Here is a 26,815-nt window from a genome sequence, read left to right as displayed (position 1 = left end):
TTCCAAATCTTATAAATTAAATGTTTCACACATTCAAATAACGTAAATCTTTTCAGACAAGCACATCAATTTATACTATTACAATTATAATGTATTATATGGACTCAGTGAGCGCTTAATTATTTATTTATTAGACTGAAAAAGAGCTGAACCGCTTGACCACGTCTGCATGCTTTTATGCATTTAGTTGCTGCCACATGACCAGCTGATTAAATATTTGCATTAACATGCTGGTACAGGATTACCTAATAAAGTACTCAGTGAGTGTATATTTATGATACATAATATAGCGTTTATATCAGCGGCAACCATGTTGATGTCCAAAATAGATTCACAGCATTTGCTCACAGTCCACATTAATCATGCTTCCATGTGCAATATAGCCGCTACTTTGTAGCTCTCCTGTATTGTGTAGGCTGGTTGACAGAAGTGTAACCCTTATCAGACCGCCAAAGGTGAATGGACTGTGTTTATGATGCTGGCAGGGGGTCAACAACGCTTGATAAAGAGACAGTGCTATTGCCCCAACAGCACTGCTACAATCACTCAACTGCCTCTGCAGAATGCTGGAGTAGAAATAATATTACATAACCATAGGTTTTCAATATGGCAGTGTCATTGACGGTTGTTTGACATGGGGAAGAAGATGGTGCCATTGACGGTGTGGTACAGGGGGCACTACATAAACGTGTGAACACCATTCTGAAGTGAACAGTAGGTAATGGCAATTACCTGAGTCAGCAGTCCGCAGTGCTAAAAATGGTTAACGTGGTATGATAGGCTTTCAGAGATAACAGCAAGAGTCATTATTGTTACAGCCATTTTGCTGTGATTGTGTCTTTTTGGTGATTTGGAGTTTTTCCTTAAGAGTTCATCTGGTATATGGTCGGGAAAGTGGAACGGTTTGAAGAAACTTGTTAATATGGCCTCCTGTGTAGCCATTTCACAATATACTTTAAAAAACATGAAGGTAGGAAAAGTGCCTAAAAAGATACAAACTAGATACTACGCCTAGCCAGCAATATATAATTGATTTGTACCTTCTTGCTTGAAAAACATACTGATTTGTACCCAAAGAGTATATTACTATACTTTCAAGGAAACTTGCTCCTTGAAGAATGAACAAAAATGTACCTCCACTGTCACTTTTTCTGAGAGGGTACTCATATTTTGATCATTGCACATTGCCATTATCGAATATACTACACAATGAATTGCATTCACATTAACCTTGCATTTGACTCTGGCCACTACAGAGATACCTTGTCATTTCAAGATCCTAACATACAAATAGAATATCTGCACCCCATAGTCACTTGCCTATACACTAATGCCATACAATCAAAAGATGCGCATCAAACAAATTATTTTAATAAGTCATTGCTGAGTGATCACTGCAGAAATCACTGATACTTCTGCATGTCCACCGTGACTCGTGGAGGGCAGTTTGGGTCCCTTGGGCCCCAGTCCCAGCATATGTAGAATTACAGTTATTGAATTACGCTAAATGCTTCCACCTGCCACATTCCCACAACCTGCCACAACCCCACACCGTATAAATTGAAACTACGAAACTACTGACACGGAGCGGTTGTAATAGGCTTGCATCTCATTTCAGCGACAGGAGCCAATGAGAATGAGACGCTCCGCAAAGCCAAACGAGCGCCACGCCCCTATCCGCCTCCAGGCACCGGGGGTGTGCGCGACAGGTCCGACCGCTGCAGCGGATAACCCCCGTTTCAAAGTCGTTAACATCTCTGAGTTTTCATCTCAATTCCCAACAATGTTAAACAGTATTGCTAACGGTTTCCATCTACGTCTGCAGGATCACCTTCAACAATGAAAGTGTCATTCATGTGTGATAAAGATGTGAGACAAGAATCTACTATAATGATGGTCATAAATCATGTTTATCTGCGAAACAGTGTGCGGGTTACAACCTGCAATACAACCTTTAATGTTGTAACCAACAAACGTTTCTGATCCAATCCTTTGTCACTTAGGATTGTATGCTACAGTAAATGTTTGTTGGTTCCAACATTAAAGGTTGTTCTGCAAGATACAGTGTGCGGGAGTCCAACTTCAGTTTGCATTTATTTCTCTCCCAGCACCAGTTATCTAAGCAAGGTGTCTTCCCCATTTACACCAGTGACACATTAAAAAGAAACAAACATTTCATGCATTAGATTATGGATTTGTATCGTTTTGAACTGTCATTCTCTATTTTTCATTTTTATGTTATATGAAGAACGAACACAAAGCAACAACCAAATGTACACTGGTTTAGGCTGGTCCAGTTATGAAATCTCTCAAGGGTTAAGTCTTATTGACTTAATTCAGAAGCATTATTCTGAATTATTTGCCTTTTTATTATTTCCTTTTTCAAGCCTTCCTCATAGTTTAGATATGCTTTCAACACACCCTGCACCTGCACATAAAAGTCTTTCTACAGTACCCAACAACCCCTGTTCTTAGACTCCCTCTGGAAACAGAACTACAGCATGACATCACACATGCCTAGGTTACCTGGGTTACCCAGGCTACTGCAGTGTCATCACAACAACCTCCGAACCCGAACCCAAACCCGAACCTAAACCCAAACCCAAACCCTAACCCTAACCTCCAGCTGATTCATCATATCAGCACCTACACCTGGGGCCTCTATCATCAGCGTGCTAGAAGCAGGATCTCTGAGATAGCTGAGTAACTGCACTAAGTAATACACAGGGCCCTCCCAATTGTCAAACATGGACTGAAAAAAGCTGTTCCGGCAGCCAACTCAGTAATCCTGCTTTGTGATACAGGCCCTTGGTGTGTCGGCCCATTTGAAAGCATTAATCACATTTGTCATGAATGGAAATCGATAATAAAATAATAAAATATCACATAAAATAAAATAATCACATCAATAAATGAGCTTTGCTAAGAATTCTAGAATAGAAATAAGATATAGGGAATAGGGAAAATTAACATCTAATGGCTTTAGCCAGGGGAAAGACACGCATGTACACGGCTACTGTGCATGTGAGTTTACCATTTCATAACAAAATGCACTAAAAATACATTCAAAATGGCTCATTTCCCACCGGAACTTTCTTTTGGAAATAACACAGTATGAATGTGCAGTGTTGGGTAATTTTACAGCACAGCTTTGAGAAATGAAAGAATGCTTGAAAGTTTTCGAGAAGACAAGACACTCAAAGACAAAAAAGTCACCAAACAATATGTCAGACAAAAAAAACAGACTGTCTGGTGCTTTTTTCAACTGCAACCATTCTTTCAATAGAACCCAGCATCACAACAAAGCAACTCATCGCCTTGTAGGTTCAAGTACACAAATACACTAAAGAAATGGATACAAAGCAAATACCACTGAGCACAGAGATGCCACAAATTCTTAAGATGTTTATCTCTGGGTGGTGTGAAATGTCTCTCATTTGACTGTACAAAGAATAGCCTATTAGCCTACACTTTACTTTCATTTATTTGAAATCATTTGTATGGATGCCGGTTGAAAAAAAAAAAAAAAAAAAAAAAAAACATCGCTGCCACTCTATTGGACAGAAAAGTGATACGAGACACCAGCAAAACACATCATATCTGATCTGCCACCCTACTCGCCACACCAGAAATTCCTCAAAGAAAAAGGGTCTTCTTCCTGTTAGCCATTTAAGCCGACATTTGACTTGTCAATTCATCCAGAAAAAAATGAATTGCTTTCTTAAAACAAACAACCCGAGACATCTCCTGTCAGACAAATATTTTCACTCACAATACTGCTTAACCCGTTCAAAGAAATATTAAACCATTTCACAACTGAAACAAAGTCAAGGATTACAGCTTTTCACAGTCTAAAATGGTTTTTCCTGTTAAGTTGCATTCTTTTCTTACCTTGAGGATTCCTTGATTCAAGACAAACTGCTTCAAGGATAACTTTCATTCAACCTTTTGCATGCTCAGACAGCTGGTTACTTGCTGAAGCAATTCAGGTCAAGGCTAGGGATACAACAGCCATGCCAAACCAACAATATTCATCTTCCAAGCCTGGCTCTCTACACAAGTGACAGTGGAGGTACAGTTTTGTTCTTCAAGGATAATTTCTAAAAGTACAATAACATTCTCATTGGGTGAAAATTAGTATGTATTTATTGTATCTATAGGGTACCGCCCCAGTGACAAGCATTCGTACCTTTTTAGGCACTTTTTGTATGTTTAATTCTGAGTGTAACCACAAAGCCACAGGGCTTACACCAGTATAGGCTAAACAATCACAGAGCAGTTGTGTGAAAGGAACTGGTTTCTTTTGAAGACAATGTCAACTGCTAAGATCTGCACACACGTGGGCACACACACACTCATTCTCACATGACTCTCTCTCCACCTTGCTTTGTGAGGAAATACCTCTCAACAGAACAAAGAAAACAGTTTTGGCTGTGATTATCAACATTATCTGAGCCAGGCCTGGGTAAAATAAGTTGCCCATTTTAAATACTTCTATCTCCAGATACCAGAAATAAACCAGAAAAAAAAGCCCAAAATGGCACTCTCATGGATGTGGAGGAGTCAAATGAAACACATTTATAACCATTCATATTGGTATGGCAAATTCAAAAGTACGAACTTATTTTATAATAGGTATTGCTCAAAATGATAACAGTCAATACAACTTTCTGTTGTCAAAAAAGTATTTCAAATAGGCTAATGAAGTGTTCCCAGTGATCAGCTGAAAAGACAGGCTGAAAGAACGAAAACACTTCACTGCATCTGAGGCATTGGATTGAGAATAGCGGCTATTGTTTAGTGGGGGAAAAGTACAATGTCTGAATGAATACCCTCGGAACAGCTATGCATTTTTCAACTGAATGTACAAATGTTAAAATATGCACGTTACTAAATGAGAGAAAACGCTTTGGGCTAAAAAGTAAAATGTGAATGCTATTCTTAACGGAGGTTGAAAAAGAAGGAAAAATAACTTCTTCCAATCAATGTTTTAAGTGGGAGGAAACAATAAACATACAATAAACGACTAACTTATGAACAGCAAACAGTTTACTCACGGTTCAGGAAACCACCAGGGTGGTAGAATATCGATTACTCCCTGTAGGTTTTCTCTTTTGAGTTTTTTTTTAATAGGTTCTAGCAACATCGCAACCCATTTTAAAACGGCGCAAATAACAGTTTGGAAAGCTCAGTTCTTGAATTGTATTAGGTACTTTGGAATTCGTTTGTGCTTCTTGGTAGCCAATTCCACAGGTACGACAGCAAGAAACACACCTGTACAGGTGAGTCAAACCCGGAATACCCTCTGGTAAAATCTTTCCAGCAAACACCAGAGCTTTGCTTTTAAAATCATGAAAGGCATTACCTATTTCCAGTTGGCATGATCATGTTCAATGACCATTAATTCCGACAAAAGACATGGATGAGGAAAAGTTGATCGACCGAATTTGCGAACATCTGTCTATACCTGCGCAGTAAGAACGTCAATTTGCTGAGGGACGGCTTAATTAAAGGAGAAGGACTCCAGTGGAACAAGTTTTGGACGACGGGAAATAACCCAACTCAGTGACAGTGACGTTGCTAAGATTTTATACTAATATAATTCACTCAGTTATTTTTAGCAAAAGGGTTAACAACAAAAGTGTGTTATTCACAAAGCGGCTAAACAGCACATTACTGGAAACTGCTCAGAATTAAAAACTACAACCACTTATTTCGTTACATTGCTATTTATTTAATAAGATTTGTAGACCAAATTATATCCACGTTTTAAATTGTGACACATTCAATCACTCAGTTTAACCAAAAAAGTGACTGAAAGTTCTTATTTGGTTTCATGTCATACATATTTGGACATTTTCTTCTTCAAGCATTTTGAGGTTTAACCTGATTACAGTAGCAAATTAACTGGTGCCACCTACTGGTAATATGAGATCTAGTGTCAGTGCCAGCCCTCTAAGGATCCTAAGCAGGGTTTGATTCGGGGACTTCCCCAACCCAAGATTATAAAAACAAAATATCCAGTTCCAGGTCCTTAAGCAGCTGATTGTATCTCTCATTAGGTGATGATAGCTCTGCCTAATGTAGAGATGACACATCTTACCAAGGCATAAGTAAGTGTTCGGCCTATAGTGTGTGCAGTAGCAGTGCATCTGCCTATCACACCAGGTGGCTGAGCTCATGTCTTGGGTTGGGTATACTAATTGAGCCAGTAACTGGACGGCCTGTAGCGTAGTGGTTAAGGTAAATGACTGGGACCTGCAAGGTCGGTGGTTCTAATCCCGGTGTAGCCACAATAAGATCCGCACAGCCGTTGGGCCCTTGAGCAAGGCCCTTAACCCTGCATTGCTCCAGGGGAGGATTGTCTCCCGCTTAGTCTAATCAACTGTACGTCGCTCTGGATAAGAGCGTCTGCCAAATGCCAATAATGTAATGTAATGTAATGTAACTGTGGTCTGGGACGACACTATGATGCACACAAATTACCATTGAGTTAGAAGCAGGACCTCCGTAAGTGGCAGTGCCAGCATGTGTATTTTTCACACAAAATCATCATCAGCACAGTCAGATCCACACATTAACCTCTTAAGTATTGCCCCTTTTCTTGACACTTCAAAATGACCCAAAATTAAATAGTTACTATTCTTCAACCCTGTTGACTACAGGCATAATCCTGGTCTCTTCAGAAAGGTAACCATTTGTGGTTTGTTTTCCAAGAGTCAGCATTACTCTAAATATTACTGAAACAAAGTTACAGAAGCTCAAATACAGTTAACGTGGAAGTTCTCACTGAAAAGATTTTCTGTTTTTGACTGGATACAGATTATTGTAGCTGCACTTAGAAACACAATGGAGTCACAACACTGGAGAAATCCCTGTTCGAATTTGAGAACAATCAATATCACCAGAAATATCACAGTTTTTTTCTAATCTATGTCTCGGCAGTTTGCAAAAGGACACATGGAAACTAAATGTTATTATGAGGTGTAAAATACTGCATTTTGCTTATCAAACTATACAATACAACACTTTTTATCCTGAAAAAAAGTGAGCACTTCCCCCCACCTGTCACACTCCCCTACCTCTCTGTCCCAAACTCCCTCTCCTTGCTGCTATCCTCAGACAGCAACAGGTCGATAAGATCATAAAGAATATGCACAATAATCACAGTAATACCATCTTGTATACTAATATATTCATTGAGGTCCATTGATCTAAGTTTTTGTAAAATACCTGACCCCCTTCAACAAGTAAAACATTCTATAATTCCACATGCTATTTATTATTCAAAAGCAGACTGTCTCCTTATTTATAAGCATACTGAATAATAATCAAATATTTTGAGAATGTATTTAGGTGCTAACCGATATAATGGGGTCATATATATATATATATATATAATTAAATCTCAAGAACTGTTTTTGCTGAAGCACAACGTATTGACAATGCTACAGTTTTGTTATGCAGGCGATGCTATGTTAGGCGTTATGTTTTATGCAAGCCTAACAAATTATACACTGTTGGAAACATGTCATTAGATAAAATACTTTTGAATTGTCACTTCAATAATATGCCTGTAGTCGGTTCTTTGCTGAGCTGAATTTATACTGAATTTTCTTACACACAGATGGGGGTAATGCATTTTCTCTGCAACTAAATTACAAATACTGGTTACAGACAGTTGTACTTTGGCTCATCATGTTCGAGAGAGCCTATACAAAACGTAGGTAATAGCATTTCTATGTACAGGTGCTTTTGTATACCAAGTATACAATGGCAAAATGGACAACAATGATAATTTCTCCAGAGAAATTCTAAGTAAACAATGGACATTCAATCAATGTTTATTGGAGTTAGCACATTTTTAGAATGAGAAACTATTATGCACTTGGTCTGCTGCACACTTACATTACCTTATTACCTTACATTACCTTGTAGTATGTGGATTTCCAAAATGCAGAGAAGGTCAGGTCCCCCCACACTTGTTTTACCATCCACATGTTACAAACTAAGGAACTGTTAAATGTTAAAATAGGTTATACCGATAGAACCGTGAGTTTTGACGCTTTCAGACAATATATCTAAAAAAATAGTGATTGAAAATTTTGAATGCAAAAATCCCTCACTGTGAGACTTAAGGGGTTACACAGTGATTCCATGGCTAGCTGTCCTTAATGTCCTTGAATTAAAATGTACAAGCGCATGCATAAGTTTTCAACGAGAGGTACAGATACTTGAAATGCTTATATTGAGCATTCAAAGTAAATGTCAAATACATTTTAAGACCTCTCTGCAGTCAATTAATGAAAATCTACCAGCTTGGCACTTCACAGTGGCCTCTAGTGACTCTAATTTTTACTGCATGTCTTACGTTTACATTACTTTACATTTTACAATTGGTGAAGTGTGGCAGAAATGCTATTTTGAGGACGGTTCCATGTGAAATCCATGGGTGCTTAGATAAAGAAAATCACAATACATCATTTTGCTATTTTTCCTGCATTTTGCAAGATAAATGCCAGGGAAATTGTTCCAATATATTTTCAAAAGCCTCTGAAGTGTAATTTTGTGTCTGGAAACAATTGCGTAAAGGGTCTTATTTGAAAAATTCATCAACCTTTTATGTACAGAATTTTAAGCCCCTAGCAGACACCTGAAAAAATATGGTTGTAGATCAGGGATACTCAACTCAATGTCCTGCGGACCGCAGTGTCTGCAGGCATTTGCTTAAACAATGTGCTGCACCACCACTAATTATCTTATTATCTAAACCAAGCAGGTAAAATAATGACTGAAACCAGGTGGTGTATCGCTTGGGAGAAGCGGATACCTGCAGACACTGCGGCCCGCAGGACATCGAGTTGAGTAGCGCTGTTTTCGATAAAGTGCTTAACATTTCTTCAGAGGAAAACGGTGCCCTTCAAGCATATTTTGCAATGAATATAACACAGAGACTAGAAATAGACAGTAAAAGCCAATATCTTTACTTTAGTGAATGCAGAATACAAATTTTTACAACAATCTCTAGCATAATATCTTAGTCATTCGATAAAAAGTTCACTAGAATATTTATTGTATAACAGAGAGAAAAAATGACACATTCAGGGAAATTAAAATTCAGATTTAACTTAAAATTCTCTCTTAATTTTCTAAAGTTTGTTTCGTCTCCATGGCAACAAAGTCCAGCTTGTGCCGCCAAACAGTTTGAGCCTCCAAACCGTAAACAGCTTCTCGAGTGAACTATCAACTACAAACAATTACCAAATACACCAATCCGTTTATAAAAGCCGTAATGCAAAGCAGTGCGCTCTCGCACAGCAAAGTGAAAGTTTTCTACAAAGTGTTTCGTCGTTGTTTACATATGTTCGTTTCCACAAATCCCTTCTATCACATTCAGACAGTTTGTGAAATAGCAGACAGACCATAGGAGCAAATATCAGTGTACAGATTTCTTTATATTTACTATGTATTTCTTGTGTGCATAACAACCCAATAAGGGGAGTCCAGGTGGGGGAAAGCCAGGGGTTGGGTGGCAGAGGGTGGGGGGCGACTGATTCCTGGGAGGTTTTCAGGTTCAGGTCAGGGTCAGAACACTGCCAACATGTAGGTGTGACTGGCTCAACACGTATTCTGTGAAAATGCCCACAATTCTTTGAAATAAAACATCTGCCTGTACATCTAAAACAGAAAACAAAGCAGGTCCCTGCAATACATGTGCGTGTACCTGTGTGTGTGTGTGTGTGTGTGTGTGTGTGTATTAGGAGTCCTGTGAGCATATATTTATGTCACATTTGCTCTTTGATTATCAATATGGTTACTGTACTCATATTCTTAATTATTGCTCAGAAACATGAAAGCCATTGATTATGGTGGGATTCTAACGATGCACATTTCTACTAACATTATGTCCTAAATTATTTGATTGTGAGGACAAACATCTCCATGTCACTGAATCTTAGGAGGGAATCTGTAAGGGCTCCACACAACACAGTCATAAAGAGAAGGACATTAAGGGATATTACATTTTTCAAGTATGCAAGTTAGCTTTACTTCAGTAATGTAGTGCCCTAAATTAGATTGGATGTGCTGACATCTCCCAAACTCACAGATCCCATCACTATGTTCTGTGCTCTTCTGTGACCTCAGTCACAATACCTCAGTCAAGTTAAGTGCTTAAGGGCTAGGGGTTAACAGTCATATAATTGATTGCATTGGTAAAGTTAATTCCCTAGAGGAAAGAAACTATACAGTGTGTGTGTGTGTGTGTGTGTGTGTGTGTGTGTGTGAGCTTGCTGCATTGCTTGCTTGTGTTCATTTGCGATGGTTTTCCTGATTGTGGCCAATCTGGGGCAGTGCATAGATTTCAGCGGCTTGTTTTCTTGGGCCACTACGACTTAATAGGTGGGATGAGAATTGGGGATGGGGGTAAGAAGGGGGTCTGGGCCCACGGATAATGACACACAAGGAAATAGACAGCAAATGCAAAGGGCAACTCCTCTTTGAACAGCATGTTTCATGCCAAAGTCCAGGTTCACACACAGTTCAGCCGCAACCAATTCGCTGTTCCTTTTCTTTCGCACTTTGTCCTGTTCTGTGTTTGGAGCTGCTGAAATCTCTTCATTCACACGTGAGCGCAGTAACACACAGGGACAGGGCGGGAGAGTTGACACAGCTCGCCCAGAAAAGCGGAAGGGAAGAGAACGTGGAGAATGTTCGCTTTCCTGCTTCAATTTTTGTCAAGTCCCGTGAGAATTCCCATTTTTAAAAGGGAGCACAACGGAGACCGCTGACTGTAGGTTCATTTTTACATAGCCTTGACCACTTAAGATATGCAGGAGGATGGGATCTGTTCTGTTTAAGATGGGGCAGTGTTACTAAGAAACAGCTTGTTTATTTAAATGGGGAGTGAATCTGCACCGGTAAAACATTTTTTTATTTTTTTGTTTCAATTAGATACATTTTGTGTCACATGATAACTGCTTATCAGAGTAGAGAAATATTAGGGGGTGAGGCATTGTTAAATTTTTTTGGACTGGGCAGAGGTAATTTTTTAAAAACCTAACTACTCCAACTGATGTAACCTGACCTTGGGTACAGAAATAGAATTCAGAGAGTTCAGCAACTTCAAGACAGAGTTCCTGTTTCAACAGGAAGCACATTTCCCCGCAACATCATGACAGTCTTTCAAAAAATGATACAGTGAAGCTTAACCTAAACAGCACATTTTTCACTATTTTCAAGGACAGAAAATTAACACCCTTAAAGGGTGTGCAACCAATAATCTGACCCCCCTGGAAAACATTTTTTCTTAATGATAGTTCCATTTTGAAGAAATTACAGCATATTTAACAAAATAGTCAATATTAACCAGTGAATACTCTACTTAAGGACCTCGCCTTGTAAGCTGGCGGCAGTCCACAAAAATATACTTTTTCTTTCTTAAATCTGGCGAAGGTACATTACATAAGTACTTACACCAATGGTGATACATATATTAAAGTTGCTATATACAAAACAAAAAGTTTGGCTCAAATTTTAATTTACAAACAGAACACGAGGTGCTCATGGCTTTAGTTATTGTTTCAAGGTCTTGCTTGCATGTCATTTTATAGTTTTAACAAAGCAAAAGGAGAAAAAGCTGACATAAACATTTGAAAAGAAATTACCCCAAAAAAACCTGCATTTAAACAATGCAAACAATCAAACATACAACTTTGGCTTCCGTAAATATGGACTGCTCAGGGTGGGTGAAGCTAGTTTGCATTTTAACTGACAATTCGACCAGATAAAGATCTCCCACCGACTAAGCAATGGAACAGATAATTATTTTTAATTTAAATGTACTACTATTACACTATGGAATGAACAGAGACTAACCCTCTTTTTAAATATTTTCCAATTATAAAAAACTTATACCATGTCTTTTTTATTTACCCAAATAAGTATTCTGACCACAAAAGATTTAACGTTTTCTTTTATCCACAAAAATAAGAGGGCTTCCATGATGGAGGGAGCTCAGCCATGAACTAAAGACCCAGGTCCCTAACAGAGGAACACAATTAGCCTCCATGGGTAAAGACCCAGGTCCCTAACAGAGGAACACAATTAGCTTCCATGGCTAAAGACCCTGGTTCCTGACAGAGGAACACAATTTGCCTCCATGGGTAAAGACCCAGGTCGCTAACAGAGGAACAATATTAGCTTCCCCAGACTAATGACCCAGGTCCCTAACTGAGGAATGCAATTAGCTTCCATGGCTAAGTCCCTAACAGAGGAACACAATTAGCTTCCATGGCTAAGTCCCTAACAGAGGAACACAATTAGCTTCCATGGCTAAGTCCCTAACAGAGGAACACAATTCAGTTCCATGGCTAAGTCCCTAACAGAGGAACACAATTAGGTTCCCCAGACTAAAGACCCAGGTCCCTAACCGGGGAATGCAATTAGCTTACATGGCTAAAGACCCAGGTCCATTACAAAACGATACAATTAGCTTCAAGGGCCAATAACCCAGGTCCAAAGTTAAGAGAGCTGACTATACAGTCTTAGCTCTAGACAGGTGACATTAGCTTTTTTAGCGAACCCTCATATGCTCACTCACTCTTTAGCTCCCTCCAACACTCCCCTGCCCCACACCCACCCTGAGCAAACAGGAAGTCATAGCTCCTTCCCGCCCGCAGTATTGCTTCTTCCTACAGCACGTCTAATCTACACCCAATGAAATGACATGGTCAGGTTTGCGATAACGTGATAATGTACTGGGGAGTGAGGTCACCGGATTTCAAATTAGGAGCCTCAAACTGAGCGTGCCCAGTTTTCTTCCTCTGTTGGGTAAAGAACAAGAATGTGCAGGACAAGGTGATGTGCTACTGACCGCGATAATCTATATATATTTTTCTTGTGAATCTCTCTTCGATTATTTGGGACTCCTGAAAAACAAGAACTAAATTTGCCAACCGATCAAGTACCTGATACACCTACTTTCACCCTACTGGTTGACTGCTCGTCTGCATGAAACATAAGATATTATTTCTCGATATGTCAGCACGCGTTTTTGTATTTTAATCCCTCTGCCGTTTTTCGTATACTTACAAAACGAAATAAAGTTAAATAACATAACAATAATATAATGAAAGGGAGAGCCTGACTCCCCCGGCGCCCACCCTCCCACCCCACTCCCCCCCCCCCAACAGAAACATGCCGAACGTTGCTATGGCGACAGGCCGGTTGCCCGGGCGACTATGTAACCCAGGCGTCCATGCGCATGCGCTTGACGGACGGGCTCTCGCGGCCCTCGGCCCCGCCCGCCGGCCGGACCAGCCCCAGCGGGGAGTGGAAGTCGGGGCGGTGCTCCTCGCGGTCGCTGCCGTCGTACGAGCTGCAGGACGAGCTGAGGCTGTCCGCCGGCGAGCGGCCCACTTCCTGCCGGCCCGGGTGGTGGCCGTGGGGCGGGGCGTGGCCGTGCTGCTGCTGGGGGGGGAAGCCCGACGGGGTCATGCGCTCCCGCGGGGGGGAGATGGGCTCCGACTTGATGCTCACGCCCTGGCTGGTGTTGATCGAGATGTTGGAGCCCTGAGGTATGTGGCAGCCCCCTCTGTGTGCGTGTGTGTGTGTGAGAGTGTGTGTGTGTGTGTGTGTGTGTGTGTGTGTGAGAGAGAGAGTGTGTGTGAGAGAGAGAGTATGTGTGTGTGTGGGGGTGTATGTGTGTGTGTGTGTGAGAGAGAGTGTGTGTGTGTGTGTGTGTGTGTGTGTGAGAGAGAATGTGTGTGTGTGTGTGTGAGAGAGAATGTGTGTGTGTGTGTGTGTGTGAGAGAGAATGTGTGTGTGTGTGTGTGTGAGAGAGAATGTGTGTGTGTGTGAGAGAGAGAGAGAGACAGAGAAAATATTCTTATTAACAGTGCATATTATTAACATTTATAAACCAATTATTTTGTCTCATATTTACTCTTCTTTTTGTTCATGTGTGTCTCGCTCTTATTTTTGTTTATTTTGACTTGACCGCTTACATTACTGTTTGTCATCTCCTCTCATTACATGAACTGCCAGCCCTGTCTGTGCGTTCACACTCTCACACTGTCACTCTGCACGGGGCCGCAGGTGGGCTGTACTCACGCCATGGAGCCCAGGGCCACCTGGCTCAGCTGGTGCTGTTGCCATGCCGACGCCGAGCCCAAAGAGAGGCCTCCGGGGGAGCCGAACCCCTGCAGCACGGAGAGGTCTGCGCTGCTGAGGGAGTAATCTGAAAAACAGCCAGCAGAGGGAGCTCTCACCGCCCAGTAGAGAAGGGGGGTTACCTGTAATGTAGGCGACAGGCAGGATGGTGCCTGTGTTGTAGGCAGTGGTCGGGGCTAGGAGACGGAGGACTGTTTTGTAGGGAGTGGGTTACCTGCAGGGGCATCGGTATGGGGCGTGTAAACCAGTAATATTTTTCTGTGGCCCAGTAAAATGATCATGATAAAATAGTGACCACTATTACTCTCAAGTAATAATTATAGGTCCAACTAAGGGGAGTCTAAGGGTTACCAGTGTTGTAGGCAGTGAAAGTAGCTACTGTAGGTCAGGGGGGTTACCTGTGTTGTAGGCAGTGGGAGTATTTACTGTAGGTTATGGGGGTTATCTGTATTGTAGGCAATGGGATTATCTACTGTAGATAAGGTTTACCTGTGTTGTAGGCAGTGGGATTATCTACTATAGATAAGGTTTACCTGTGTTGTAGGCAGTGGGAGTATCTACTGTAGATAAGGTTTACCTGTGTTGTAGGCAGTGAAAGTAGCTACTGTAGGTCAGGGGGGTTACCTGTGTTGTAGGCAGTGGGATTATCTACTGTAGATAAGGTTTACCTGTGTTGTAGGCAGTGGGAGTATCTACTGTAGGTTATGGGGGTTACCTGTGTTGTAGGCAGTGGGAGTATCTACTGTAGGTTATGGGGGTTACCTGTGTTGTAGGCAGTGGGAGTATCTACTGTAGGTTATGGGGGTTACCTGTGTTGTAGGCAGTGGGAGTATCTACTGTAGGTTATGGGGGTTACCTGTGTTGTAGGAAGTGGGCATGGCCGAGTATACCAGTCCTTGTGGAGGCAGGCTGGGCGTGGTGACTGACACCACCGGGGTGGCCAATGACTGCACAGCCTGGCTACTGCTGATCCTTTGGACGTTCTGTAAAAAATATATACATAAATAGTCACTGAACACACACTGCAGTCCAGACAGAGTTACAGGGCATAGCTGGGGGAATTGTGGGTACTGGAGTTTTGTGACAGTACTCCCATGAATATTCCGCAACAGTGTGTTTTTCCTGTACGTTCATTCTGGCATGTCAGGCAAATGACCCACCGTCAACTTTCCACCCCAAGTTCACTTGACTGAATAATATTTACCACATCACTTGTCTGTCTGTTCAAACTAAATTCGGAGACACTGACTGGTTTCCCTGTGGCGAGGACATGACCACAACTGTCCGAAATGACATTGCTGTCGCAGTACTTCCCTTTGCCACTAAGTGGCGCTGAAGCTTCAAAATTCAGCCGGCTTTCACTCGCCGAGTTTTTCCACGGTCTGTAAGGGCTGGTATGCGAACAAAGTGTCCTTATCCTCTTTAAAAGATGTTTTCATATGTTAATGACTCTCCCATTAAACAGCAGGCTAAAAAGCACATTCCTGCGCTGAGATTATAATGGGACAATAAACATATCGTTTAATATGGATTGTTTAAATCCACTTTCCACACTCAGATGGGTTGAAGAATGAGAAGACCTCGGTTGGGTTTTGCTCCAGACAATAGAGGGATATTCTGTGGATATACCAGCTTCTTAACCTCACTGTCTTGAATTTCCCTGGCTCCTAAACAGGCACGAGGAACAGGCAAGACCATACAACAGCAACAATAAAAAAAACGAACAAAAACGACCAAAAACTGAATGTTAAGGACATTTGGAAAGCAGTCTTCTGTGGTTGTCTCTGCCTCTCTCAGTCTCCGTTTCACTCTGACCATCCCCTTCCCTCTGTGATTATTGACCAAGTTTTTTAACGACAGAAAACAACACGTCGTTAATGAGCCATGCACAGCTTTTGAAGGCCACAACTTCCTGAATCACAGCGCAATCCCAGAATGCACCAGCACCAGAGCATGCCATAGAGAACTGCAGCGTGCAGCAGAGCCAGGCGTGTAGGTGCAACGATGCAGCCACCAATGTCCTGTTGCTAGCGTCCAGCTACACTCAGGAATCTTTCTGTCATTTTAACATGGCCAATTTGGAAACCGAGAAAGGACAGTTAGACGTGCAGGGCTACAATGACCTGGATAAAACGTGTGCTTTTTGAATAAAAGTGAAATGTAACAAAAGACCAGAACTAATATCCATTATACCAGAAAAGTGAAGTCTGGCAAAAGCCAATTACTTCTAATTCTTTTCACTGTCTCTGAAATGAGCAGAGGCAATGTTTTCTGTTTGAATCTACTGGAAAAATATGTTTGGCTTCTGTCCGTCTTTCAGGTGGAAAGATAAATCTCTTCGACTCCGACTCTGAAGTTCAGGCCAACATGACGGACCTGAATCAGAATCTCGTAAAATCAGAACTGAACTGAATCTGAAGTTCGGATTAACGTCACCTAACCTGAACTGTAAAGTCGTAAAGGGAAGGCGAATTGAATCAGACAATGAATCGAATGAATCGAATCAGGCAATCAATCGATTTCGACAACGAATTGAATGAATCTAATCAGACAACGAATGGAATTAGACAGAGAATCGAATCGGACCAGGAAGAGGAGCTGAAGCTCATATCGATTCTAGTCAGCCTGCAGTGTAACGGCCGTTCAGATCTTCGGCCAACTGGGGCGACGGTGCTTTGCAGACCACAGGGAAAAGACAGCGGCCATACGGTCGCATGCACAGAGCGCCCCCCTGTGGATTCGCTTTCATCCGCAGCCAGATGACATCATTCAGGCCGGCCTCTCTGAGGATTACATCACCCCGGATGACATCATTTGCTTCGTAACAAAAAAAAACACAACGGGAAAAAAAACGGAAACAAAAAGAAGAAACAAAACTTGTGCGGTTGTTTTTAAGGATCTATGTCATTTATGCCAAAATAAAATATGCTGTCTTGGAGGTCACAAATAGAAACATGCAAGTGTGTGCACGAGACGTTTCTTGCAGCAGCAAAGGTTTATCAGTGCTAAGTTTTGCACATGTTCCAGAAAATGAGATCATCTTTGATTTTTGCCTCCAGCTTCACAGACCAATCAATAATGCATTGCAATGGAGCGCTTCTGATTGGTTCATGCTAGTCAGTGACCTCAGAAGCCATACCCACTCTGGATGTTCACAGTCTTACTCTACCTTCACTTTTCATAACCCACGAGCTAATTAATGTGCGTTTTGGGGAGAATCCCTGAGCAAATTCATTTTAGTCTCCTGCTATGAAGTCATAAAAAAGTGATCGTTTTCAAGCTGTGAAGTGCTAAAAAAAAATCCCTGCTGTAATCTGTGTATATTTAACACAATTTTTTGTTATACATTTCAAATTGAACAAGCTTCCATGACGCCATTGATACATGCAGAAGCACGAGCATTCAGCACGTAGACTGTCTACATTCCTTCCCAGTAAGACGTCAGTACACTCAGGAGTTAACCCAGTCACACAACGTAGACTCTCAAGAATCAACCCTCTGCCTCTAGCGGAGGAGGTGAGTAATTGCGGGAACTCAACGACGGAAGACACGCAGCCACCATCTTTTCTCACAGATGACCTGCAATTCATGACCGTTCTGGACCGCTGGCTCGGAGAACCAAGTGCGGCTCTCGTCCGGGTTCAGAGTAAACTTGGGTCCAGTTCAAGCCATTGAAGCCATGTCTTGCCGGGTTCACAGAACCGCATGCACAGCAAGACGGGCGGTAAAACCAGAAACGGAACCGGGGCCTGCTGGAAACGGAGTCGCTGCAAGTCAGTTCAAGATGCAGAACAGACACACATAAACTACAGAGCACAGGCCTATTCCACCCCAGACCTCCACACCAGACCTCCACATGCCCCGCACACATCACCCAACAACACCGTGCACCCTTTCCCTCCACTCACCAACTCCATCTCCTCCTCCGACAGCTGCCCTCCACGGGAGACACAGAGAGAAACACGGCGATGTCAGGACCCTCGCCCTTCAACCACTGCTTACCAAACCAAGAACCTCCATTTTAACTGGCTCCCAAAAGCCTGTGGTCACCAGGCCCCTTGTTATACACTTCATTGCCTGGTGTGTGTGCGTTAAGCCAGCCTGTGTTGTTTGTATGAGTCTATAATGAAAAGTACTTAAGTCTTAACCTCGGAATTGAGCATTTACTCAAGCACATTCAACAGCTGAATCCAATATCTCTACTGGTGTTAGTCCGTGGCAGCCAGGCACACCACTTACTTTAATTGAAAACTTACTGAAGCTAATTTACGCAACTTATTGACGAGGACAGTAACAATGCTATGATGTCACTAAGCCTCCCAACCCCTACACCCCAAGGAATGCTGTTGCCTGGATACCAGAAGAGATTACATGCACTCTGCTGGTGTGACAAAAGATATGCAGGGGGGTGGGGTGTGTGTGTGTGTGTGGGGGGGGGGGGGGGGTGTTTGGGGACCCTTGGAGGCCAGACCAGGACAGCCTTAATGCCAGCCTGTATGAGGCGGACCTGACATGTGCAACGGAATATTATTATGGGATGTTATTATCCGCCTCACACTCTGGGTGCCTTTAGTAATGCCTTCACCCCTGTCAGAGCCAGACATGATTAATCTAATGCTGTTACGGGCTAATCACAGGGCTCGTCTGTACGAGCACGCTCAGTTCCTTCCGCCGCTGTGCTCTTTCAGTCCCACGCACACTGTGCGGTCCGGAAGTATTTGGACAGTGACACAAATTTGGCCTTTTGGCTCCGTAATGGATTTGAAAACAGTGAAAATGACTGCAGACTGTCAAGATTTAATTTGTGATTATTAAATACATTCATATTGTATTTATATTGTGTATATGAACCATGTAGGAATTGTAGCCTTTTTTTTTTACACAGTATCACTCTACATAAAGAGCTGCAGCCAGAGGTTTGAACAGAGAGATTGTTCAAATCACATGTGGACCACGTACAAAGGTTTGGTGTGATTTGCAACACAGTATTATTGGTCAATCACATTTCGTAAATGAGATAACACTCAATGAAACGCCGTACGAAGGTCATCATATCACATTATGTTATGTTATTAACCAGGGGGGACCAGAGTGTGGGGATTACATGGGGGGTCTGCTTCTGCTTTCCGCCATACCACTCGGTATCGCCCACCTTTGTCACAATCGGATAACAGATCCCAGCAACCTCTGGAGGTTGGCATGGTAACGCACCCGCACACAGCAGCCGGGAGACAAGCGGCCCCGGCGACCTGGGGAACAACCCGCCGAGCCCCCCAGACGCGCCATCCCCCCCCCCCCGTCTCTAACGTTAGCGTTTCTGATTACTGGCCTCAGGTGCTCTGTTTGGTCCGAGCGCGCTCCGCTTTAATTATGATAATTAGCGAGGCCGGCCTAATTTGGACGTGAGTGATGGCCTGCTGAGAGCACCCGGGCCTTGGAGGTACGGCTGTCTGCGGCGGCTCGGCTCCCGCCGTGATTTATCGGAGCCAGCGGAACGCCGTTTTTATGGGCCGGACCGCTTGGCTCTGCACAGACGCCGTGGCGACGTTATTCCGCGCTCGCCGGTTCTGCTCCGATAAGGATTACCGCCGTCTCTCCGCCGGGCTCTGCCGACGTTACACCCGGCCCCTCCGACAAACCGGATTACTGTGGGGGGTTGGGTGGGGGTGACGGTGTAATCTACCTGGATGGATTCCTCGCGTATTCTTTACTTGTTTCATTTCATTGTGCCTGTTAAATCCAATGCAGCCATTTTGTATTTGTTTTATTTCGCTCCAGACTTGAATTGTGCCGGTGCAGTAGTTTCATCCAGCTTGTATTGGATCATAACGTAAACACTGTAACATCCTATTCAGTCATTTAGTTTTATCTCAATTTCGTCCCAGGGTTTCTTTAAGGTGTTAGTATTGCAGTGTAGTCCGTATTTGCTGGCACTCTGGAGTTGTATTGTCCAGTAGTTTAATCAATTTGGTATTGTATTGTAAAGGTAAGAAAACTGGGCTCATAACTCAATGGTGTGGGTTTGATGCCTAGCTAGGGTGCTGCTGTTAAACTGAACTGCCTCAGTAAAATACTCAGCAGTGGAAATGTAGCACGTGTCGTATGTGTGCACTGGACAACGGCGCCTTCTAACCGCCAAATGCAGAAGTGATAACTCCAGGGGTCAGAAAGTAAAATAGTGTGTTTCCACACCTAAATTCAGACATCTGATTTCACTAATGAGTTCTCCTGGCTGAGGAATTGTGCTAATTAGCAAATCCAGGAGACTGGAGCAACCTTTCACACCTCAGGCCAAATGTAATGTTCTGTGGGAGCCGGTGTGTCTTGTGCAACAGTGGGTGTTTTACCCCACACTCACCAGAGGGGGCATCATGCCCTTGCTGGACGGAGGGATGACCACACGCAGGTCTGGCTTGCGGCCCCCCATGCCCATGTTGACTCCAGGGTGCGGCGGGGACTTGGTGGGCATCCCCTTTCCCAGGCCGTTCCCACTGGGCGTGCCCAGGAGCCCGGGAGACTCCCGCGGGTTGATGAAGCCGTTCCCTGTAGGGACAGAGAGCAATTGGGAATGAGAGACATTGTTACGGCCTACCGGGCTGACCGATCAATAGGAAGACTGGTGGCTAAGACTACATTTCCCAGCAGACACCGTTACATGCTCAGCCTTCTGGGACTTTTTATTTTTAAACAGACTATCCAAATGAAACAATAGCAAATGTACAATGGGGGAGTTCTTATCAAGCTGAGCCAAAGAACACAGGAGAGCTATTGCAAATTGGATTGTTTGAGATAAGCATGGCTGTTCAAGTGAAGAAAAAAGTTACTAAAATTAAACTACTGAATGAAAAAAGAACAGAGAATGTGGAGGAGACATGAGCCCTGCCACTTCAAGTGATCCACACAGTTGACTTTTGCAGTACTAACAAAATTCAGATGGATAACATTTTGTATTCCCTTGTAATATTATCTCCTGTAAGAACATTTGAAGCTCTGTCAACTGTCAAACTTACTATCCAGTAAGGATGGTTTTAATGTCTTAATTGCATCTGTTCACATTTTTAGTTTCCTCCATGCAACAAAAACAAATGTTTTGTTTTTTGGGGTTTTTTTTTCTTTCAGATCATAATAAGTAATTTAAACAAAAAAGTCAAATTTTTTACACATTATGAATGCTAGAAAGGTTCATTTGATTTGGCCAAACATGTCCATTTCCACTTCAGGGCCAGCAGTCTGTATACATGAGAAATTAGTCACTTTCATTCTAAGAAAAATAGGAGGGCACAAGGTCTCATGATTGTTCCTCTCCTCTGGGATCTTTAGTAATGAGCCTGTGGCATTTTCTGTTCTTGTTTCTCCCTTTTGTTTGGGGAACTCCGTTTTGAAATCTCATTCTGCGACCTCGCCCTTTGCCACAGCGGAGTCGCTTCCTGTTGCAGTTCGGCCGTGGGGGCATTCCCTGGGAGGGCGAGCGCGGGATGAGGGTCACAGGGCAGGCGGGCCGCTGAGCCCGGGGGGACTCTGAGGGTGGCCCTTAAGGGGCCCGAGGAGAGCTCTTTATGAAGCAGGCTCCATTGAGCTCAGCTTTTTTTAATGGGAACCGCTGGTCCACTGTATAGAGATGAAATGCAGCTGTGTAAATTAAGCTTACGGTGCTGTGAATGAGTATTTGCCCCCTTGATTTCCTCTATTGTTGCACATTTGCCACACTGCCTGGTTCAGATATCTAGATGAAATGTTATTTTAGGCAAAGGGAAGTTAGCACAAAAAAAACCAAATCATTTCATTTATTTGATGAAAATAGTTATCGAGCGCCCATATCACCCCTGTGAAAATGTAATTGCCCCCTTGAAGTAAAGACCATGTTGCACCACCTTTTGCAGCAATAATTGCAATCAAATGTTTCCTGTAATTCAATACCAGTCTTTCACATCGCTGTGGAGGAATTTCAGCCCACTCTTCTTTGCAGAACTGCTTTAATTCAGATAAATTGGTAGGTTTTTGAGCATGAACTGCTGGTTCTGCCACAGCATCTCTATTGGGTTCAAGTCATTAAAAACACTAAAAACAGTCCAATGACAAAAAGAAACTCTGGTAATGTGATCGGTTGTACACAACAAATCTTTGCAAATCAGCAGGTTGAAGGGTCACTCAGGTTGTTTCTGAATCCATGCACTCGACTACTATTGAGCAATTTGTGTACACAAAAATAGGCAAGTGTGCTGACTCAACCACTGTGTGCTTAGGGCATGCGTATGGTAAATCCAACAAAACACTTTCCCCAAGTTTCATTTTCAAATGCTGTTTTACTTTTTCCCCGAGAAAGCAAAAAGTCACATTTTGTTTGTAGGGAGCTCCGATGAACAGAAAAATCCGGAAGGCTCAAAAAAAGAAACAGCTGCAGAAGTGGGAATGGCGGAAAATAGAAAAGAGGAACGCGAGGTGGACGTAACGTGGGCTGAGGGCTGCCTTCGGTCACCCACCCGTGGAGCACCGGAGCACGCTACGGTCATCTGTCACCGCGGTCACGTGACCATAGGAGGCTTCTCCCGCTCGCTGCCCATTAATGTGGTGCACTCTGCTCTACAACCGAAGAGTCGCGTTTTCAGAGCGCTCCACATGTTAGCATATAGCTAATATAAAATAATAATAATAATAATATCTGGATATGCCATAGATGGGCTCAGCACAAACTAAAGCAAGTGTCAGAGCATCAGTCAGAACATGGCTGTAAATGTTTGGGTACAGACTGAAAAGCCACCTGTTCTCCTCTTCTCAACTCTCTCTCTCAGCACTATCCTTCATTCACTGACCTTCAGTCACCTCTTCAACCAACTAAGATTACAACTCTCTTTCTACGGGGGATGTACTTCAGTTTGCCATGCAATGTGGCATTAATGCACTGTGTTAACAACAGCACTGTTTTTATACAGTGATGATCTGCAGTTTCTAATTGCTAGCAGTAGTGGGTGTTCGCATTGCATTATTGCATGAAAGGTGTTGTAATTTGCTCTGGATAAGAGCACTTGCTACCTATTGGCTTCCTTGAATGTCATTGGCACAACTCTGGGCCTCATGTTGACGAATGCCAATAACAGACTCCAATGGCAATCAAAAGCCTAGAACCAAGACTGCATACTGAAAGCTTTCTTATACCTGAACTAAGGAAGCTACATTTGACTATTCAGAAGCAGCTGAGAAACCAACCATTACTTTTGGTCCCCTAAAATAGGGGAAATATGTATTAAAAAAAAGATGTTATTCCAACATGGATCCCAAGAAGGATGTAAACACCCTTAAATTAAAGGGGACAGTCTGTACTTTAACCTCACATTTATTGTTTCATTTAAAATCCAATACGCTGGACTAGTTTTGAGATATTGAGTTGTCACATCCTAACACAGAAAAGCTGAAAGGCAGGGCAGTTCTTCATAGATCAAAATGACAGACACCCTAAAAGTACTCTGAATATACAATATCAAAACCCTATCAAATTGCCCAATTAACAACACATTTATTACTCTTTTTTTGTCAAAAAGAACTTTATATGTAATTCTAAATGTAATTCTAAATGTAAATGTAATTGAACTGTACCATGTACTGTAAGACGGGCCAAAGCGATTATATGCTTCCCTCACAAAAACTGTACATTTTCCCCAAACTGAAACCAGACCTCTGCACGTGACACCTGTTTTACTAGCCTCTGGCCTCATCCAGAAGGTGATATTACATAAATATTTCCACTCTCCGTAGCACTCCGATAAGACCTCTCCGGTCCGGGTTAGTGTATGTCTGGCTCGGCACGAACGATGAAAAAAACTCATCCTAAAACCGTAGCTCAGACACACGCTTATAAATAAACCACAACTGAGTACAGGAAAATGCAGTTCAGCCGAGCGATAAGCTGGCCCCCGGGCAGGAATGAATGGAGTCCTCAGTTGATTAGCTAACGCCAAGAGCTGCTACAGTATAACCGTCGCTAATTATTACAACGGCACTGCGAGTTGCAGACGGGTTCTAGGCCCAAGGCTATTTTTGAGCGGTATGAATCCTCCGCCGTCTGGAAATTAAATGGGCCGAATTTTTGAATGTCCCTCTTATATACGCTGCAGAAATGTATCCGAAGATTTAATGAAAATCAGTTTCGAGTTACAACTCGACGAAGAAACAAAATTGAAACATGCAAACGTGTTTTACGTACCCATAGCCATCCCCATGTTTAAAATGAACCTCATGCGCCAGTGTTGTTGTGTGGTCAGACCGACTAACGCTGCAACTTCTATGTGACGGCATGATCATAGACTTATAGATTCTAAAAGGCCTATATTTTATATAACGCACAAAACCACACAACTCTTTCTCAAAATGGAGGATGGGGACAACAGTTAACACTGTCAGAATAACAATGTGACATTATAACTGTGTAAAAACCGTTCCAAAATGCAATCAAGTCATTTTATTTGGTTGTTAGAGCCTGAAAGTATAGAAAGATACTCAAAAAGCCACAACAAATAATCAAATGAATGAATACAATGAATTAATGAAACACACATGTAACTCGTTGGAGAATACCACAAACAAAAATTAAGTAACAGTGTGCACACGGCACGACTGAGCTGAACTGCCTCTCACTGTGGAAACAGCTCATTGTGGCACTGATAACATTACATTGCGTAAAGATCTCCAGGGATCCCTTGTTCAATGTTCTTTTGGTAAAAAGCTATCGACTGGAACACGACGAAGGAAACAGAGGGAGGGAGTGAGTGGGCGGGTGGGGGAGGGGGGAGAAGTTCAACATTCTAATAACCACCACAGGTCTGTGATGTCACTGCGGGGAATCAATCCAAAGGCGGTAATGACCCTATCCACCACCCCTCTCCCCCCCCCCCCTCTCCCCCCCACCACAGAACGTACAGGCACTCCGTTCTGTGTCTGAACGACTGTGCAGACTCATCTTGAAATAACCCTGGCGGCTCATCCTGTCCATCCACATGCTATAATGATCAGGGAATCTGCGCATCGTGGAGCCAAAACAATACAAAAAAGAAGGCTATTTGACCCTTTAAGGTGAAAGATATATGATTAGAATGTTCTTAACTGAAGATTCTAATGCTAATGTCACAATCACTACTGGTGATTGAAAGCAGTGAAGTTCTAGAAGACTGGCTTAGAATTTTGGTGAAAAAAACATGAGCTACTATTTAAAAAAAAAAAACTATTCAAAGGGTTAAATCTCCATATCTCCTGCACTCACATCCTGTTTGTGCCCTGCACCTGCACTTGTACCTGCACTGACTAGCAGATCTACACACAACCACACACAGTGACACATGCATCATCACACCATAGCAGCCACCTAAATCACACACACACCATCCCATTATATCACATTATAGAGATAAACACCATCCCATTACATTAACATTACGGAACAACAACCACATCCCAAATGCACCATAACATCACACCATGACAAGGTTAACTCAAGGCTAGCTTGATGGTGCAAATGTCACTGAAGGGGATTGTTGCTCTTAAGTTGTGTCAAAGTAGAAGGGCCAAGATTCAGTTTAACTACAGTTGGCAGTTTTGTTAACACTAAAGAGATTTTCCATTAAAATTTTCCATTACTTCGACAACAGTATTGTTGTGTTAATGACCAAAAACCACGCCTGAACATTAATATTCAAAGCTCAAAGGAGTTGGGTTGAATCTTGCTTGAAAATTGCTTCGTCATTATTAAGGATTGTTTGCTCAGTACTGCGTTTTTGTTTAGTTTGTTGTTTTAGTCCGTTTCCTGCTGTCTCAATCCAGCGTGACGCAGAGTCTCCCAAGGAAACACCTCTGAATGAACTCAGCATGGAAAGGAAGCCATTTTTATTTTTTAAAAGAGACCCATGAATAATTAAACCTGCCCTTTGGAACTGCTTTATATCATAAAACGTCTGCACCGCAGACATCGTTTCTTGCAAGGGAAACAGTTCTGTTAAGTAAAATGTCTTTTTACAAGGTTTCACTGCCTCTGTTGAGAGTGATTTCTCATTTGCATTGTGGATGCCCCCCGTTGCGTACTGTATGTGATTTCTCAATTGCATTTTTGGATGTGCCTGTTTTATTTGTGATTTCCCATTTGCTTGTGGATGTGCCCTGTTGTATACGCTCAGTGATCACTTCATTAGGTAGACCTGTACACCAGCTTGTTAATGCAAATATTTCATCAGCCAATCAGCTGACTTGTCGCTAAAGTGCTGGACAAGGCTTGCCATTAAGCAGCATGTATCGCATTGTCATTATTCCAGGGGTGTGTAGATGTGTATATTAAACAATTATTCTTTAAAATGTTCAGTTTATTTCATTTTCAGCTGATCCTATGGTGACTGCAATCGGAGACCACTACACTCTGCTGCCCAAAATAATAGCTGATATTTATGTTTATAATTGTAAATACACACAATAAAATGAATTCGCTCATATGTGCAGCCTCTGGAAACAGAGTTGTTGTGGAAGCTGCTTTGGAGATACTTGAACTTCGCTGTCTAGCTTTAAACCACAAACCCTGAATGTGCTATCCGTACCACCTGCTGATCATCCACATCAGCTGTAAGTACCTAAAACACCCTTCACTGCACACAAACAGTCTGGGTAAATT

The 26,815-nt window shown here is 42.5% G+C and overlaps 2 protein-coding genes across 14 annotated transcripts in view; both read right to left on the bottom strand.

Moving 5' to 3' along the window:
* LOC133111340 (multiple C2 and transmembrane domain-containing protein 2-like) overlaps window positions 1–5,496 on the bottom strand; it is a 51,540-nt gene extending 46,044 nt beyond the window's left edge. For 2 of the 5 annotated variants that reach the window (XM_061221583.1, XM_061221587.1), the window contains exon 1: window positions 5,058–5,312. The gene's annotated coding sequence lies outside the window, so the exon portion shown is untranslated. Of the gene's footprint in view, window positions 1–3,891; window positions 4,255–5,057; window positions 5,313–5,365 lie in introns of those variants that run through there. The other 3 variants (XM_061221584.1, XM_061221586.1, XM_061221585.1) reach the window with 3 other exon arrangements.
* Window positions 5,497–13,185: 7,689 nt separating this feature from the next.
* Window positions 13,186–26,815, bottom strand: part of LOC133111338 (myocyte-specific enhancer factor 2A-like) — a 94,075-nt gene continuing 80,445 nt past the window's right edge. For 6 of the 9 annotated variants that reach the window (XM_061221573.1, XM_061221571.1, XM_061221575.1 and 3 more), the window contains 5 exons: window positions 20,531–20,715; window positions 18,081–18,104; window positions 15,029–15,155; window positions 14,113–14,239; window positions 13,186–13,594 (listed from right to left, as the gene is read on the bottom strand). In XM_061221573.1, coding sequence (XP_061077557.1) covers window positions 13,240–13,594; window positions 14,113–14,239; window positions 15,029–15,155; window positions 18,081–18,104; window positions 20,531–20,715 — 818 coding nt within the window. In that variant the 3' untranslated portion in view covers window positions 13,186–13,239. The remainder of the gene's footprint in view (window positions 13,595–14,112; window positions 14,240–15,028; window positions 15,156–18,080; window positions 18,105–20,530; window positions 20,716–26,815) is intronic. The other 3 variants (XM_061221576.1, XM_061221580.1, XM_061221579.1) reach the window with 1 other exon arrangement.

This window comes from Conger conger, chromosome 15 (assembly GCF_963514075.1).
Source record: "Conger conger chromosome 15, fConCon1.1, whole genome shotgun sequence".
Classification (NCBI taxonomy): domain Eukaryota; kingdom Metazoa; phylum Chordata; class Actinopteri; order Anguilliformes; family Congridae; genus Conger; species Conger conger.
The sequence above is the reverse complement of the archived record's forward strand: the minus strand, read 5'-3'. Positions and strand labels throughout refer to the sequence as shown.